The 18,297-nt window shown below is 36.8% G+C and overlaps 1 protein-coding gene across 2 annotated transcripts; it reads left to right on the top strand.

Annotated features, from left to right (window-relative positions):
* The first annotated feature begins 925 nt into the window (after positions 1–925).
* On the top strand, positions 926–17,313 carry LOC104222826 (uncharacterized). Of its 2 annotated transcripts, none has more exons than XM_070164970.1 (4): positions 926–1,216; positions 2,476–2,713; positions 2,807–2,868; positions 17,032–17,313. In XM_070164970.1, the coding sequence occupies exons 1-4, from the start codon at positions 1,160–1,162 to the stop codon at positions 17,209–17,211; spliced, it is 537 nt and encodes a 178-aa protein (XP_070021071.1). In that variant the 5' UTR covers positions 926–1,159; the 3' UTR covers positions 17,212–17,313. The 2 variants fall into 2 exon arrangements, with proteins under 2 accessions (XP_070021071.1, XP_070021072.1); XM_070164971.1 differs by having other exon boundaries at positions 940–1,216; positions 2,810–2,868.
* Positions 17,314–18,297: the final 984 nt, after the last annotated feature.

Genomic DNA, 18,297 nt, shown 5'->3' with positions numbered 1-18,297 from the left:
TCAGTTTAAAACTTCAAGACACTATGTCATGCAGTTCAATTTTCTAGCTCAAAACTTTAGGACACTATGTCCTAAAGTTCAATCCTGAAGTTTAATTAACTTCAAACTTGTATATCAAATTTCAGGTGTGTATGTATGGGGTGAAATTGGTTGATTACAAGTGGCTAAATAGCAAGGTAACACATGGAATCGAGAACAGACAGAAGATGAGTTAATGAATAATCGACATTGGTTATAAAATGCATAATCGGTATAAGATGGATCCCGAATGGAGCACAACCGACGACAAAGACTCAAATGCTTGGCATCAGATAAAATTTAATGAGCAATCGATACAGAGAATATATGTATCCATCAATGACATTTTTATTCTCATTCAAGAATGGTTTGATTTTAGGATGTTGTCTCCCTAAGAATAGCTATAAATATCAGATTGATAACTCTTGAGAAGACATGAAATATTCTGCACATAGAACCGTAACTCGTTATTTTACACTCTATCTAATAGTTTTAGCATCACTTTATCATTGCTTTCATTTATGCTCTCGGAAAGACCAAGGTCGGAGCAAGGCTTGTTATCTTTTTTAATTTCAATCGTTAATCTTATTTCTTGCTCTATTTCTCTATTATTTTAGGATCAAATCGATTCGCTTGTCTATAAACCACGTTACAAATTCGACTATACCGTTTTACGGGTAAACAATATATATCTCTATTTTATAGAATAACTAAAGCCTAACAATTTGAAGGTGAAATTTTTGTTGTTAATTAAAATAAAAGTGATATAGATTTCATCGTTGAATGTGTATATGAATGGAGCTATGTTAATTTATGAATTATTGGTGAAAAAATGATTTCTTTGGCAGAAAGTATTTTGTGTAGTAGAGATAAATTAAGAGTTAAGAGATGTGAAAGAAAAAGAATTGAAGAAGAGAAACGGGCAGAAGAAACGAGAAGGAAAAAATAGAGAGGAGGAGGGAGGAGGCTGCCCCTTTTTAAGGGCTAAGCTTTAAATAATTTTTAAATCCTGGTTGAAACTTAAATAACAGCCCAAAGAATGGCCATTCCTGCACTTTACCCCCCGTCACGTGAAGGATAATCCATTCCAGTTTCTACCACCAGATTGACTTTCTCTTTATTCTTCAAAAGTAATCAGCTCATGGGAGAGCAGAAAGAAGAAACAGAAGTCAACCAACCCACAGACCAATCTCATTCTGTAATTCCGCTATCTTTTTTCTTTTTTCTTTTTGCAATTACGGCTTTGATTCCTGCTTATAGTTGACCAGATTGATCATTCAGTTTAACATGATATTGGGTATTTTTCATGATTAACAATGTGAATTCAATATCTGATTTTTATTCCCGTAGTTTGTGGAATTGACCATTTTGATCCTTCAGTTCGAATTGTAATTGTTTTTCTCTTTTTCCGAATTGCTATGTTGTAATTTCTGTAAGTTTTTCTGAATTCATGGTTCTTATATGGTTAATTATTGTTCGTTTGACCATTCAGTTCATAATGAAATTGTCCCTCTTTTGTAATCAGTCGTTTTATATCTACTAGAATATTTCATTTTGTTAATTGCTATCCTGAATTTTGTAAAAATGATATTATCTGTTGATCCTACTGAAATTTGTGTTTTTTCATACAGTTCTTTATTGACTGCTTGATCATTTAGCTCACAATGAAATTGAGTGTTCTTGTATTCTGCAACTAAAGATTTTCTCCTTTTTTTTCTTTCTAAATTCGACTAGAATAGTTCATTAACTAATTGCTACCTTGAGGTTTCTGGAAGTGATATTATCATTTGATTCTTATGAAATTTTAAAAGGACAACCTGGTGCACAAGGTGAACCGTGTTCATGCAGGGTCCGGGAAGGGCCGCACCCCTTGGGGTGTGATGTAGACAGCCTACCCTAATGCAAGCATTAGTGGGTGCTTCTACGGCTCTAACCCGTGACCTATAGGTCACATGGAGACAACTTTATCATTGCTCTAAGGTTCCCCTTCATCCTTATGAAATTCTGCTATACAATTAATTATCGTTCAGTGCATAATGAAATTGCGTAGTTTTGTAATCAGCAACTAAAATTGGTTTTTACTCTTTTCTATCAGTACAAGAATAGTTCATTTTCTAATTGTTACCTTGAGGTTTCTGAAAGTGATATTATCCGTTGATCCTTCTGAAATTATGGTATATCATTCACTTCACTATGAAATTGGGTATTCTTGTTATCAGTAAGTAAAATTGTTGTTTCTAATTTCTACTAGAATTGTTCATTTTCTAATGGCTACCTTGAAGTTTCTGAGTGATATTGTACTTTTCTGACCCTTCTGAAATTATGTGCTTGAAAACAGTTGATTGTTGCCCATTTGATCATTCAGCAGAATGAAATTTGGAATATTTTACTTATAAAAAAGCTGGGTGTTTTTGCAATCAGAGATTGAAATTGATCTTTCTAATTTCTGCATTGTAGTTTGTGGAAGTGATTTGCAAATGCACCGACAAGACTTGGCGATTTGCTGCTGGAACAGAGGCAAAATTCGCGCTGAAATTTATCAATGACAGTAGGATTGATTCTATCTTGGCAAACCCACCAGTAGCCTATATTGAAGCTGTTAAAGATGGGGAAGTATCTGTCATTTTTGGCCCCAACTCAATTCTTGTGAATTACGGCAAAGGATGGAAATTGCAGCCAGCCACTGAGACAACAAGTAAACTATTATGATATTTAATTGTTTTTCATACCTGAATTACTTAGAAATAGGAAATTGTCAGTGGTAAGAATTTTTGTTATTCTCTTGCAGCAGGTTTTTCAAGAGGGATGCCCGACGACTACGCAGCAGCGCAACCAGCATATGTTCCTCCGGTATGATTGAAACCACACAAATCAAATTACCTATCCTTTTACATGAATTATCGTTCTTTCCATGTCCCAATTTGAATATCCGCATTTAACATGTCTTGGAAGTTAAAATGTAGTAGGCTCACATTTAACTAGTTGCTTTTTTCTTTGTTCTTTTTCATGTGCTTAATAGAAACATATTAGATTGAAGCAGTATGAAAATTTGTAAAGGAGTTCCAAAATAACAATTTGATTGTGTATTACTCCACTGTGATACTAAAAGCTTCTCCGCAAAAAAAGTAGACAGTATTTTGGAAATGATTAATAAAGGGAAGTTGATGTACTTTCAAGGTTTTGCACCTCTCAAGTACAAAGAAGAGAGAAAAACAAAAACACCCCGCTAAAGTTTTTCACAAAACTAGCGAAAGCGTTCTTCAAACTCACGTTAGAAGAATGTAAGATGGAAATAAACCTCACCCACACGTTCCCCAATCCCGCAAGATTGCAAGAAGCGTTGAATAAAGGAAGAACAATGAAATAAAAAGTAAATCACGTTTTTGAAGCAATAGCTTAGAAAAACTAATCACCAATGTTTATTTTCAGCATATTAAACCCTTTAAATAGGCCTTACAATGAGTAAAATTGGTAAGGTTAAGGAAAACTAATCCTAATTAGACTAGAATAAGAATAAGGCTAAGAAAATCTATCCTAACTAAAATAGGAAAAAGAATTCTAGTAAGAATGGGATACCAACTAACAATTCTAGTTTGACTAGAACTACAAATATAATCCTACTAAAACAAGAATTAAATTACTAGGAAATAAGAAATAACAAATCCTAATCTTTAAGGAAAAGAAATCCTAATCTTGGATGGATTCTTCGCTTCTTGAATTTCATGAATTTTTAGCATTCTTGATCTTGCATCATTCTCCCCTGGTTGAAAAAGACTCGTCCTCGAGTCTAACAGCTTCCATAGATGGCGCAAGATTTGCTATAGTAAGAACGGAGACCCAAGGGGGAAAAAATGGGGACCCAATGCTCACCAGTTTTAAGTTACATTTTGCTAGTTTATCATAGAGCTTCTTCACGTTATAAGCAAATTTGGCATATGGTCGAACTAAATCCCACTTTCTATGTTTCAACTTTCTACCAAGTCTTCTCCATGTAATCTTTCTATATGGACTCTCAAACTTCAACTTACGATATGAAGTTATTGGTATAAACTTGACTAACTCCATGTCTAACTTTGAGTTAAGCATGGAGATCAATGCTCTTCTTGGGAATGCATCAATTGCATCGCTCATACACCAACAGACACTTTGATGATAGCCATATATACTTATGACGTTAAGACATCTTGTCTCTCCAATATCTGGTCTCAAACTCTCCATTACCCACTCCTTTATAGGTAATTTTTCTTCTTGTTCTAGCATATTTCTATGAACTTTAGAATTAACGCAATATGTTGCCTTGTTTGGATTGATTGAGTCAACAATCAAGTCAATATTGTGTTGAGCATCTCTGGACGGTGAAAAGTCAACAACACATATGGCTGGATAATCCAATGGATCGTCATAAAACTTTGGTGGTAATTCCTCAAGTTTTGGATCTAATGCATGTTCCTCGTCTCTTTGATATTGGTCTTTATCAGCTTTGTCTTCTTCACGCCCCTGATTATCTGAATATTTATCATAATGGGCATAGTGCCTTGGTTCTCTTGTGCCTTGGTCAGCTTCAACCTCTTCAGTTGTTTGTGAATGAATTGGTGGATATAGAAGTGGTAGATGTGGCGGTTGTAGGCGTTGTGGCGGAGTTGGTAGTTGATATTGAAACACCAAACCTTCAACTAATTTTGTCAGATTCTCCATTGATTCCTTCAAGTTATTTAGCTGCACTTTAATTTCTTCGTTGTCTCGTTCAAGGATTCTAATTCTTAATTTATGAACTTGTAATTGAAGATCCATTGAAGAGGATCTTGAAAAGGATCCTGAACTTGGTATTTTCTTGTTTGGTGACACGATGAATAAAGTAGCAAATCAAGAATTCGGACCTGGAACATGAGCTCTGATACCAAATTAATGTACTTTCAAGGTTTTGCACCTCTCAAGTACAAAGAAGAGAGAAAAACAAAAGCACCCCGCTAAAGTTTTTCACAAAACTAGCGAAAGCGTTCTTCAAACTCACGTTAGAAGAATGTAAGATGGAAATAAACCTCACCCACACGTTCCCCAATCCCGCAAGATTGCAAGAAGCGTTGAATAAAGGAAGAACAATGAAATAAAAAGTAAATCACGTTTTTGAAGCAATAGCTTAGAAAAACTAATCACCAATGTTTATTTTCAGCATATTAAGCCCTTTAAATAGGCCTTACAATGAGTAAAATTGGTAAGGTTAAGGAAAACTAATCCTAATTAGACTAGAATAAGAATAAGGCTAAGAAAATCTATCCTAACTAAAATAGGAAAAAGAATTCTAGTAAGAATGGGATACCAACTAACAATTCTAGTTTGACTAGAACTACAAATATAATCCTACTAAAACAAGAATTAAATTACTAGGAAATAAGAAATAACAAATCCTAATCTTTAAGGAAAAGAAATCCTAATCTTGGATGGATTCTTCGCTTCTTGAATTTCATGAATTTTTAGCATTCTTGATCTTGCATCATTCTCCCCTGGTTGAAAAAGACTCGTCCTCGAGTCTAACAGCTTCCATAGATGGCGCAAGATTTGCTATAGTAAGAACGGAGACCCAAGGGGAAAAAATGGGGACCCAATGCTCACCAGGTTTTAAGTTACATTTTGCTAGTTTATCATAGAGCTTCTTCACGTTATAAGCAAATTTGGCATATGGTCGAACTAAATCCCACTTTCTATGTTTCAACTTTCTACCAAGTCTTCTCCATGTAATCTTTCTATATGGACTCTCAAACTTCAACTTACGATATGAAGTTATTGGTATAGACTTAACTAACTCCATGTCTAGCTTTGAGTTAAGCATGGAGATCAACGCTCTTCTTGGGAATGCATCAATTGCATCGCTCATACACCAACAGACACTTTGATGATAGCCATATATACTTATGACGTTAAGACATCTTGTCTCTCCAATATCTGGTCTCAAACTCTCCATTACCCACTCCTTTATAGGTAATTTTTCCTCTTGTTCTAGCATATTTCTATGAACTTTAGAATTAACGCAATATGTTGCCTTGTTTGGATTGATTGAGTCAACAATCAAGTCAATATTGTGTTGAGCATCTCTGGACGGTGAAAAGTCAACAACACATATGGCTGGATAATCCAATGGATCGTCATAAAACTTTGGTGGTAATTCCTCAAGTTTTGGATCTAATGCATGTTCCTCGTCTCTTTGATATTGGTCTTTATCAGCTTTGTCTTCTTCACGCCCCTGATTATATGAATATTTATCATAATGGGCATAGTGCCTTGGTTCTCTTGTGCCTTGGTCAGCTTCAACCTCTTCAGTTGTTTGTGAATGAATTGGTGGATATAGAAGTGGTAGATGTGGCGGTTGTAGGCGTTGTGGCGGAGTTGGTAGTTGATATTGAAACACCAAACCTTCAACTAATTTTGTCAGATTCTCCATTGATTCCTTCAAGTTATTTAGCTGCACTTTAATTTCTTCGTTGTCTCGTTCAAGGATTCTAATTCTTAATTTATGAACTTGTAATTGAAGATCCATTGAAGAGGATCTTGAAAAGGATCCTGAACTTGGTATTTTCTTGTTTGGTGACACGATGAATAAAGTAGCAAATCAAGAATTCGGACCTGGAACATGAGCTCTGATACCAAATTGATGTACTTTCAAGGTTTTGCACCTCTCAAGTACAAAGAAGAGAGAAAAACAAAAGCACCCCGCTAAAGTTTTTCACAAAACTAGCGAAAGCGTTCTTCAAACTCACGTTAGAAGAATGTAAGATGGAAATAAACCTCACCCACACGTTCCCCAATCCCGCAAGATTGCAAGAAGCGTTGAATAAAGGAAGAACAATGAAATAAAAAGTAAATCACGTTTTTGAAGCAATAGCTTAGAAAAACTAATCACCAATGTTTATTTTCAGCATATTAAGCCCTTTAAATAGGCCTTACAATGAGTAAAATTGGTAAGGTTAAGGAAAACTAATCCTAATTAGACTAGAATAAGAATAAGGCTAAGAAAATCTATCCTAACTAAAATAGGAAAAAGAATTCTAGTAAGAATGGGATACCAACTAACAATTCTAGTTTGACTAGAACTACAAATATAATCCTACTAAAACAAGAATTAAATTACTAGGAAATAAGAAATAACAAATCCTAATCTTTAAGGAAAAGAAATCCTAATCTTGGATGGATTCTTCGCTTCTTGAATTTCATGAATTTTTAGCATTTTTGATCTTGCATCATTCTCCCCTGGTTGAAAAAGACTCGTCCTCGAGTCTAACAGCTTCCATAGATGGCGCAGGATTTGCTATAGTAAGAACGGAGACCCAAGGGGAAAAAATGGGGACCCAATGCTCACCAGGTTTTAAGTTACATTTTGCTAGTTTATCATAGAGCTTCTTCACGTTATAAGCAAATTTGGCATATGGTCGAACTAAATCCCACTTTCTATGTTTCAACTTTCTACCAAGTCTTCTCCATGTAATCTTTCTATATGGACTCTCAAACTTCAACTTATGATATGAAGTTATTGGTATAGACTTAACTAACTCCATGTCTAGCTTTGAGTTAAGCATGGAGATCAACGCTCTTCTTGGGAATGCATCAATTGCATCGCTCATACACCAACAGACACTTTGATGATAGCCATATATACTTATGACGTTAAGACATCTTGTCTCTCCAATATCTGGTCTCAAACTCTCCATTACCCACTCCTTTATAGGTAATTTTTCTTCTTGTTCTAGCATATTTCTATGAACTTTAGAATTAACGCAATATGTTGCCTTGTTTGGATTGATTGAGTCAACAATCAAGTCAATATTGTGTTGAGCATCTCTGGACGGTGAAAAGTCAACAACACATATGGCTGGATAATCCAATGGATCGTCATAAAACTTTGGTGGTAATTCCTCAAGTTTTGGATCTAATGCATGTTCCTCGTCTCTTTGATATTGGTCTTTATCAGCTTTGTCTTCTTCACGCCCCTGATTATCTGAATATTTATCATAATGGGCATAGTGCCTTGGTTCTCTTGTGCCTTGGTCAGCTTCAACCTCTTCAGTTGTTTGTGAATGAATTGGTGGATATAGAAGTGGTAGATGTGGCGGTTGTAGGCGTTGTGGCGGAGTTGGTAGTTGATATTGAAACACCAAACCTTTAACTAATTTTGTCAGATTCTCCATTGATTCCTTCAAGTTATTTAGCTGCACTTTAATTTCTTCGTTGTCTCGTTCAAGGATTCTAATTCTTAATTTATGAACTTGTAATTGAAGATCCATTGAAGAGGATCTTGAAAAGGATCCTGAACTTGGTATTTTCTTGTTTGGTGACACGATGAATAAAGTAGCAAATCAAGAATTCGGACCTGGAACATGAGCTCTGATACCAAATTAATGTACTTTCAAGGTTTTGCACCTCTCAAGTACAAAGAAGAGAGAAAAACAAAAGCACCCCGCTAAAGTTTTTCACAAAACTAGCGAAAGCGTTCTTCAAACTCACGTTAGAAGAATGTAAGATGGAAATAAACCTCACCCACACGTTCCCCAATCCCGCAAGATTGCAAGAAGCGTTGAATAAAGGAAGAACAATGAAATAAAAAGTAAATCACGTTTTTGAAGCAATAGCTTAGAAAAACTAATCACCAATGTTTATTTTCAGCATATTAAGCCCTTTAAATAGGCCTTACAATGAGTAAAATTGGTAAGGTTAAGGAAAACTAATCCTAATTAGACTAGAATAAGAATAAGGCTAAGAAAATCTATCCTAACTAAAATAGGAAAAAGAATTCTAGTAAGAATGGGATACCAACTAACAATTCTAGTTTGACTAGAACTACAAATATAATCCTACTAAAACAAGAATTAAATTACTAGGAAATAAGAAATAACAAATCCTAATCTTTAAGGAAAAGAAATCCTAATCTTGGATGGATTCTTCGCTTCTTGAATTTCATGAATTTTTAGTGTTAGCGGAAACGTAAAAGAAAGAACACAAGATTTAACGTGGTTCGGATCAAAATAATCCTACGTCCACCAGAGAACAATTGCCCTTTTAATATTAACAAAGGAAGGGGAGATTTCCCAATTACACTTAAGAGAATTTCTCTCTTAACTCTCTACTCACTACAATGTATTGTATTATTTTGGGATGATTTCTACAAGTGAAGGAGTGCATCTATTTATAGAGGTAAAGACCTCCTCTTGATGTCATTGGTGACATCAAACTACCTCCTCTTGATGTCATGGGTGACATCAAAGGAGGAAGCTTCCTCCTAGCATCCACACCAACTCTTTCCACCAACTCTTCCAATTGGCATGCCATTGTTGACTAAACATAAACCAACATTTTCAGCATGCCATTGTTAACTAAACATAAACCAACATTTTCAATCTCCACCTTGGTTTGCGTTTCGAGCGTGTGAACAACTCTGGCCAAAACTTCTAAGCTTACTGGGCAACCCCGTTGTAAGAAACAAGAAGAATCAAACCATTGTTGAACATACCACCTCCACCTAGCAACTGTTCTCTTCGGAGTTGCATCAGTTGATGCACACCCCCGCCAAGTCCTTGCAGTGTGCAAACTTAGCGAGCGGGACTATCTTGGTCAACATGTCTGCAGCATTATCGTCTGTGATAACCTTCACGACCTTGATAGTTCCCTCATCAATAACATCTCGAATAAAATGAAATCTGACATCAATGTGTTTAGTGCGCTCATGAAATCTCTGATTTTTCATTAGATGAATAGCACTCTGACTATCACATCTAAGAGTTGATTCCAGCTGAACCAAACTCAATTCCGCTACTAAACTTTTCAACCAGATAGCTTCCTTTACCGCCTCCGCTGCTGCCATGTATTCTGCTTCTGTCGTAGACAAAGCGACAATCGACTGCAAAGTCGACTTCCAACTGACGGCACTGCCAACGAGGGTAAAGATGTATCCAGTTGTGGACCTTCTTCTGTCAAGATCTCCTGCATAGTCAGAATCCACATAACCGAGAATTGAAATACCTGTACCACTTTTTCGAAAGGTAAGACCAACACCAGAAGCTCCTTTGAGATATCTCAATATCCACTTGACAGCTTCCCAATGCCTCTTTCCTGGGTTGGACATGTATCTACTTACCACACTTACAGATTGAGCAATATCTGGACGTGTGCATACCATAGCATACATAATACTACCAACTGCACTGGCATAAGGAATCTTTGACATATGCTCCACCTCATCCTCAGACTGAGGCATTTGTGACTCTGAAAGTTTAAAATGAGGAGCTAATGGTGTACTTACAGGCTTGCACGTTTGCATATTGAATCTCTCGAGAACCCTTTCAATATACCTCTTCTGAGAAAGATGTACAACATCGTCTTCTCTTGAAATCTCCATACCAAGGATTTTCTTTGCAGCTCCTAAATCCTTCATGTCAAATTCCTTACTCAATAGTTTCTTCAAAGCATTTATCTCTGTAATGTTGTTAGCAGCAATAAGCATATCATCAACATACAACAGTAAATAAATCATTGAGTTACCAGACATCTTCTTGTGATACACACAACTATCAAATGCACTCCTTGAGAATTCATGTGTAGTCATGAATGCATCAAACCTCTTGTACCACTGTCTAGGGGATTGCTTCAAACCATACAAAGACTTCTTTAGTTGGCATACGTGATCTTCTTTTCCCTCAGCTAGGAAACCTTCAGGTTGATCCATATAGATTGTCTCTTCTAGATCACCGTGTAAGAAAGCAGTTTTGACATCAAGCTGTTGAAGCTCCAAGTCAAATTGTGCAACCAATGCTAGTAGCACGCGAATTGAGCTATGCTTCACGACCGGAGAGAAAATCTCATTGTAGTCAATTCCCTCCTTTTGGCTGAAACCTTTTGCAACCAATCTCGCCTTGAACCTAGCATCTTCCACTTCAGGAATTCCCTCTTTCTTTCGGTAGACCCACTTGCATCCAACTGTCCTCTTCCCCTTTTGTCTTTTCACTAAGACCCATGTCTGATTCTTGTGAAGAGACTCCATCTCTTCAGTCATGGCTAACCGCCATTGTGCGGCATCCTTGCAAGAAGTTGCTTCAATATACGAGGAGGGCTCCAGATCTTTAATCTCTTCTTGTGCAGCTACGAACGCATATGCAATCAAGTTTGCTTGATTTATAAGGCGTTCCGGTTCTCGTGTCTGCCTCTTCTCCCTCCCCTTCGCAATTGTGTATGGTTCATTGACAGCAAGTTCTTCAACGCCTACATCTTCTGACTCATCTTTAACCTGAGTCTCTTGATCCTTTTCCTTGGCAAGCTCCACCGGAAGCTCCACCTGCTCGTTGTTCTTGTTTCCTGAAAACTCCACGGAAACTTTACGGGGATCAAGTATAGAGGATTCATCGAAGGTGACATCTCTACTAACTATAAATTTGAGTAAAGACAAACACCAAAGTTTGTACCCTTTTACTCCATCCACATACCCTACGAATATGGCCTTCTTAGCCCTTGGTTCAAGCTTTCCTTCATTAACGTGATAATAAGCTGGACACCCAAATACTCGTAAGTATGAATAGTTAGAGGGTTCACCTGACCATACCTCATTCGGAGTCTTAAAGTCAATTGCCGATGCTGGAGATCGATTGACAATATGAGCAGCAGTGTGAACTGCTTCAGCCCAAAATACTTTGGACATTTTGGCTTGTAGGAGCATACAACGAGCCTTTTCAAGAAGAGTTCTGTTCATTCTCTCGGCAACTCCATTCTGCTGTGGGGTATGCCTGACAGTCCTATGTCTTGAGATCCCATGAACCTTGCAGAATTCATTAAACTCTTCATTGCAAAACTCCAAGCCATTGTCTGTGCGAAGATACTTGATTTTCCGCTCCATTTGATTTTCAACCAAAATCTTCCACTCTTTAAATGCTTCAAAAGCATCACTTTTTGCCTTCAAAAAATACACCCAAACCTTTCGTGAGAAATCATCAATAAAAATGAGAAGATACCTCTTTCCGCCCTTCGATGGAAGTTTAGAAGGACCCCATAAATCTGAATGGATGTAGTCTAGCACTCCTCTTGTCTTGTGTTTGCCAGTGCTGAAGCTGACCTTCTTCTGCTTCCCTAGAACGCAGTGCTCACAGAAGTCAAGCGTGCTGATCTTCTCACCTTCCAAAAGTTTACGATTGCTCAACATCTCCAGTCCACGTGCGCTCATATGACCCAGTCTCATGTGCCATAGTCTTGCCTTGTCATCATTAGATAACTGCACTGTAGATGCATTTGCAGAGCCAACAATGGTGCTTCCGGCCAATGTGTAAAGGCCGTTCTCCAGCTTGCCTTTCAGCATGACTAAAGAACCTTTAGTCACCTTCATAGTTCCTGCTTCGCTCATGTACCTGTAGCCTTGTTCATCCAGAGTACCCAAGGAGATCAAATTCTTCTTCAGATCAGGAACATGACGGACTTGTGTAATAGTCCTCACGATTCCATCATGGCAGCGAACCCGAACTGAGCCAATGCCAACTATTGCACAAGTTGCATTATTGCCCATTACTACGGTTCCTCCACTTTTCTCGTAGCTGCTAAACCAGTCTTTTCGGAACGTCATATGCAGAGTACAAGCAGAGTCTAACACCCATTTGTTTTCATAACTACTATTATTATTACACGATGTTGTTAGTACATAATCATTATCAAAATTATGTACCTGTTCAACTGTAGATGCACTCGCCTTTTCCTTGGACTTTGACATTGGGCAATCTCGTTCAAAGTGCCCCTTCTTGCCACAACCCCAACACTCTGTATTCTTCTTGTTCACACGAGACTTTGATCTGTGCTTTGATTTGGTCTTTCCCTGTTGGCTAGTCCGGCTTCTAACAAAGAGGCCACTTGCCTGGTCATCTCTATCTCCTTCAATGTGCCTCCGCACATCACTAGAGTTAAGTGCCTGCCGCACTTGCTCAAGCTTGATAGGCTCCTTGCTATACATCATTGAATTCTCAATATCACGATATCCTGAAGTCAATGAAAATAGCAAAGCACATGCAAGCGTCTCCTCCTCCCTTTTAATTCCTGCAATCTGTAAGTCCATGACAAGTTTATTAAACGCATCTAAATGATCTTGTAACGAAGTACCTGACCCCATCTTAAATGTGTGAAGACGCCGTTGTAACAACATTCTTGTTGTCACTGATCGGTCTTGGTATAGCCCTTCTAGCTTTTCCCACAACTGTTTGGCCGTCTCTTCGGTACCCGTACTCACTTCACAAAGCACGTTAGGTGCAAGGGATAGTTGGATTGCACTCAATGCATCCCCTTCAATCTTCTCCTTGTCGGGAGCTGATATATCCGTAGGATACTTTCCGTCAATAGCATGGATTGAACCTTCCCTCCGCAGTAACGCCATCATCTGGATCTTCCAGATATTGAAGTTGTTGCGTCCATTGAATCTATCAATTTCAAACTTCATGGAACTCATATTTGCTTGTTCTTTCTCCTTGGATCGTTAAAGAATCCTGTCGCTCTGATACCAATTGTTAGCGGAAACGTAAAAGAAAGAACACAAGATTTAACGTGGTTCGGATCAAAATAATCCTACGTCCACCAGAGAACAATTGCCCTTTTAATATTAACAAAGGAAGGGGAGATTTCCCAATTACACTTAAGAGAATTTCTCTCTTAACTCTCTACTCACTACAATGTATTGTATTATTTTGGGATGATTTCTACAAGTGAAGGAGTGCATCTATTTATAGAGGTAAAGACCTCCTCTTGATGTCATGGGTGACATCAAAGGAGGAAGCTTCCTCCTAGCATCCACACCAACTCTTTCCACCAACTCTTCCAATTGGCATGCCATTGTTGACTAAACATAAACCAACATTTTCAGCATGCCATTGTTAACTAAACATAAACCAACATTTTCAATCTCCACCTTGGTTTGCGTTTCGAGCGTGTGAACAACTCTGGCCAAAACTTCTAAGCTTACTGGGCAACCCCGTTGTAAGAAACAAGAAGACCCAAGGGGAAAAAATGGGGACCCAATGCTCACCAGGTTTTAAGTTACATTTTGCTAGTTTATCATAGAGCTTCTTCACGTTATAAGCAAATTTGGCATATGGTCGAACTAAATCCCACTTTCTATGTTTCAACTTTCTACCAAGTCTTCTCCATGTAATCTTTCTATATGGACTCTCAAACTTCAACTTACGATATGAAGTTATTGGTATAAACTTGACTAACTCCATGTCTAGCTTTGAGTTAAGCATGGAGATCAATGCTCTTCTTGGGAATGCATCAATTGCATCGCTCATACACCAACAGACACTTTGATGATAGCCATATATACTTATGACGTTAAGACATCTTGTCTCTCCAATATCTGGTCTCAAACTCTCCATTATCCACTCCTTTATAGGTAATTTTTCCTCTTGTTCTAGCATATTTCTATGAACTTTAGAATTAACGCAATATGTTGCCTTGTTTGGATTGATTGAGTCAACAATCAAGTCAATATTGTGTTGAGCATCTCTGGACGGTGAAAAGTCAACAACACATATGGCTGGATAATCCAATGGATCGTCATAAAACTTTGGTGGTAATTCCTCAAGTTTTGGATCTAATGCATGTTCCTCGTCTCTTTGATATTGGTCTTTATCAGCTTTGTCTTCTTCACGCCCCTGATTATCTGAATATTTATCATAATGGGCATAGTGCCTTGGTTCTCTTGTGCCTTGGTCAGCTTCAACCTCTTCAGTTGTTTGTGAATGAATTGGTGGATATAGAAGTGGTAGATGTGGCGGTTGTAGGCGTTGTGGCGGAGTTGGTAGTTGATATTGAAACACCAAACCTTCAACTAATTTTGTCAGATTCTCCATTGATTCCTTCAAGTTATTTAGCTGCACTTTAATTTCTTCGTTGTCTCGTTCAAGGATTCTAATTCTTAATTTATGAACTTGTAATTGAAGATCCATTGAAGAGGATCTTGAAAAGGATCCTGAACTTGGTATTTTCTTGTTTGGTGACACGATGAATAAAGTAGCAAATCAAGAATTCGGACCTGGAACATGAGCTCTGATACCAAATTAATGTACTTTCAAGGTTTTGCACCTCTCAAGTACAAAGAAGAGAGAAAAACAAAAGCACCCCGCTAAAGTTTTTCACAAAACTAGCGAAAGCGTTCTTCAAACTCACGTTAGAAGAATGTAAGATGGAAATAAACCTCACCCACACGTTCCCCAATCCCGCAAGATTGCAAGAAGCGTTGAATAAAGGAAGAACAATGAAATAAAAAGTAAATCACGTTTTTGAAGCAATAGCTTAGAAAAACTAATCACCAATGTTTATTTTCAGCATATTAAGCCCTTTAAATAGGCCTTACAATGAGTAAAATTGGTAAGGTTAAGGAAAACTAATCCTAATTAGACTAGAATAAGAATAAGGCTAAGAAAATCTATCCTAACTAAAATAGGAAAAAGAATTCTAGTAAGAATGGGATACCAACTAACAATTCTAGTTTGACTAGAACTACAAATATAATCCTACTAAAACAAGAATTAAATTACTAGGAAATAAGAAATAACAAATCCTAATCTTTAAGGAAAAGAAATCCTAATCTTGGATGGATTCTTCGCTTCTTGAATTTCATGAATTTTTAGCATTCTTGATCTTGCATCATTCTCTGAAAATTCAATATTAATATCTTTCATATTGTTCCTGTTTACGATCTATATTTACTAGGATAATCCCTCACACGTCTCCATGTATTGTATTTGTGTCTGTTTACGTGTGCATAGTCAATTTTGGGTAGCTATTCTTATTCCTGTGCTTTGAATTTGCATTTCCTGACAAACTGCAAACTTAAGGCTCAGTTGAATGCAGATACAAAATAGAAGGCATTATAGTAACCCCCCCTGCATTCTCATGTATTTGGATATTATTTCAGAATTGTCATTGTTTCATTCACTGGCAGAACTTTGTCTTTGCATACTCCTCAGACGATTCCTGATGATTTGCACATGGAAACTTCGTAGTTCTCTTAAAAAAAATTTGGCTTTTAAACCCTCATCAGTTTACTTATGTCAAATTTATATTTGAAAATTGTAGTGAAATAAGATGTATGCCTGAGATAAGTGTCTTTCCTTAATCCAGTTACATATATCAATTTTTGTTAGGAAATTGTATGTAAATGCGCATTATGCCAATTTCCACACTTTCTTATAAACTTGCATTTGAATCTCTATACTTTTGCTTTCCTAAATCTGGCTCCACTCATCAGATACTAGATAAGGAGAGAGAACATGCTGAGAATTGTTTGAGAAAACAGAGACACCATTTCGGTTGTCGGGTAGTGATCATTAGTTAATATGGTAGACTAATGGATAGGAAAGCAGTAATACACACCTTTCTTAGAAATTCAACACCTTATTCTCGGATGTGCAACAAACTTCTGACAATGTTTTGAGGCCTATGAGTGTTAAATTTTCCTGCAGTATAGCCGTATCTAGACTCTATTGGACAGAAAAGAATACCTATGGAAGTGTAAAATGGATACTAAGCAGAGTGTGTATTTTCTTTTTATAATTCAGTATTGAAAAAAGCAATTAGCCTAGTTTTCTTTATAATGTGAGGTAAAGGAATTCTGTTCATGCTCATGATAAATGAGGAGATAAGGCATCTCCTCTTCTTGTTTGATTGAAAAGGAGGAGGAGGAGGAGAAGGGAATATGGTTACAAGAAGAATGATAACACTCTGGTTAAGGTGCTGAACAATCTGATATTAGTTTGTTCAAAAACTTTGAGTAACATAGAATCCTCAAGTGTAAGACATACTCTTTATGACCCTTCCCTTAATGTTTTTCTGTTGTTTTCATTTCCCTCTCATCTCTGGGTGCCTCCCACCCAAAAGTTTTGTGGGGTTATGTGATTTAGATGGAGAGTAAGTTTAGCTACAGTCTCAAATTGATTGAACTCGAAGCTATGTACTGAGAAGAAAATCAGACATACTTTCTGATTCTCTGCCTTGAATTGTTTGCAGGTTTCAGACAACTCACATTCTGCAAGGAGAAAATCACAAGCTGCTGTCAGCCCTCTCTACATCGGAAAGATATTGCTTGTATTTTTTCTAATGTTCTTGATCGGTACCCTCTTCACCTTGTTCCTGGAAAACCTTCCACAGATAGTACAAAATCTTAATATGAGCTCAACCATTGAATAGCGTCTAAGAGATGCATATAGCCTGTATTTAAGATCAGCTGCTTGTGTAGCAAATATGAAATATTTGCCTATGGAGATCTTGTTGGGCAATTGTTTCTTTCCACTCTCTTGTGATCATTTGTTGCCTTGTTTCCTGCTGTGTCTGCAAATATGATATTAAAATTTTGGAATTTTCCTTCCCTTGGGATTGTTAGGGGTCAGACACAGAGGTGAATGTAGAGTTGTAATACCGGGTTCAACTGAAACCAGTACTTCCGATGTGAAGCATAAATTTATGTGTAAAAATTCACTAAAATTATAATAAATAGTAGGTTTGAACCTATAGTTTTAAAAATACCATAGGTTCATGGCAAAAATTATTTAGGATTAGCTTAAATTCTGCATCCGCCTCTGGTCATAAACATGATGCAGGTCTTCAGAGTTTGCAGCTGGAACCTGGCCTTGCTAGAAAGTCCGAAGCGTTGAGATTACATACTTAAAGAAGAAATCTTATATTTACCAAGTCTAAGTTTTTTATTGTTCATTTCTCATCCAAAGTTTGGTGAAACTAAAAGATGTTTTTCTTCATATGAATATAAGTTTTAATTTTGAAACTCTTAGATAACACAAGTAAACTGCATATTAAACTAGCAAAGCGTAGAAATAATCACCAATGACAAAAAACCAAGGCCAAATGTTTATATTTACCAAGAATCGATTGCTTTTTTTTGCCCTCAAAATAAAGTTCATGTACACAAAAAAAAAAAACTCTTAGGGCTCGTTTGGTACGATGGATAAGGAATAATTAATCTCGAAATTATATTTGAAATGAGTTTATCTCATGTTTGGTTGGAATAAAATTAGGGTATAAACTAGTTACATTCAACTACATTTTAAGTTGTTATGCGAGCAGTGAGTTTATTCTGCGTGAATTACTTATAAGCAAGCCAAGAATTAGATACAATAATCAGTATACATGTATAACTTCTAGTTTAAAAGTAAATTAAAGTTAAAATTTATTAAGAATTCTCACTAGATAATGCTGTAATGATTTTTACTCTGATTGAAACAAATTTTATTTTTATTTACTAAAACAAGGTGCTTACCT

This window comes from Nicotiana sylvestris, chromosome 12 (genome assembly GCF_000393655.2).
Source record: "Nicotiana sylvestris chromosome 12, ASM39365v2, whole genome shotgun sequence".
Taxonomy (NCBI): Eukaryota; Viridiplantae; Streptophyta; class Magnoliopsida; order Solanales; family Solanaceae; genus Nicotiana; species Nicotiana sylvestris.
This window is presented reverse-complemented; position numbering and strand designations above follow the sequence as displayed.

What these genes read in the sequence shown, in the direction of transcription:
- LOC104222826 (XM_070164970.1), top strand. Translation starts at nt 1,160, where the DNA reads ATGGGAGAGCAGAAAGAAGAAACAGAAGTCAACCAACCCACAGACCAA. An exon ending in GCCAGCCACTGAGACAACAA is followed by an intron (nt 2,714 to 2,806) that starts GTAAACTATTAT and finishes ATTCTCTTGCAG; the next exon opens with CAGGTTTTTCAAGAGGGATG. An exon ending in AACCAGCATATGTTCCTCCG is followed by an intron (nt 2,869 to 17,031) that starts GTATGATTGAAA and finishes AATTGTTTGCAG; the next exon opens with GTTTCAGACAACTCACATTC.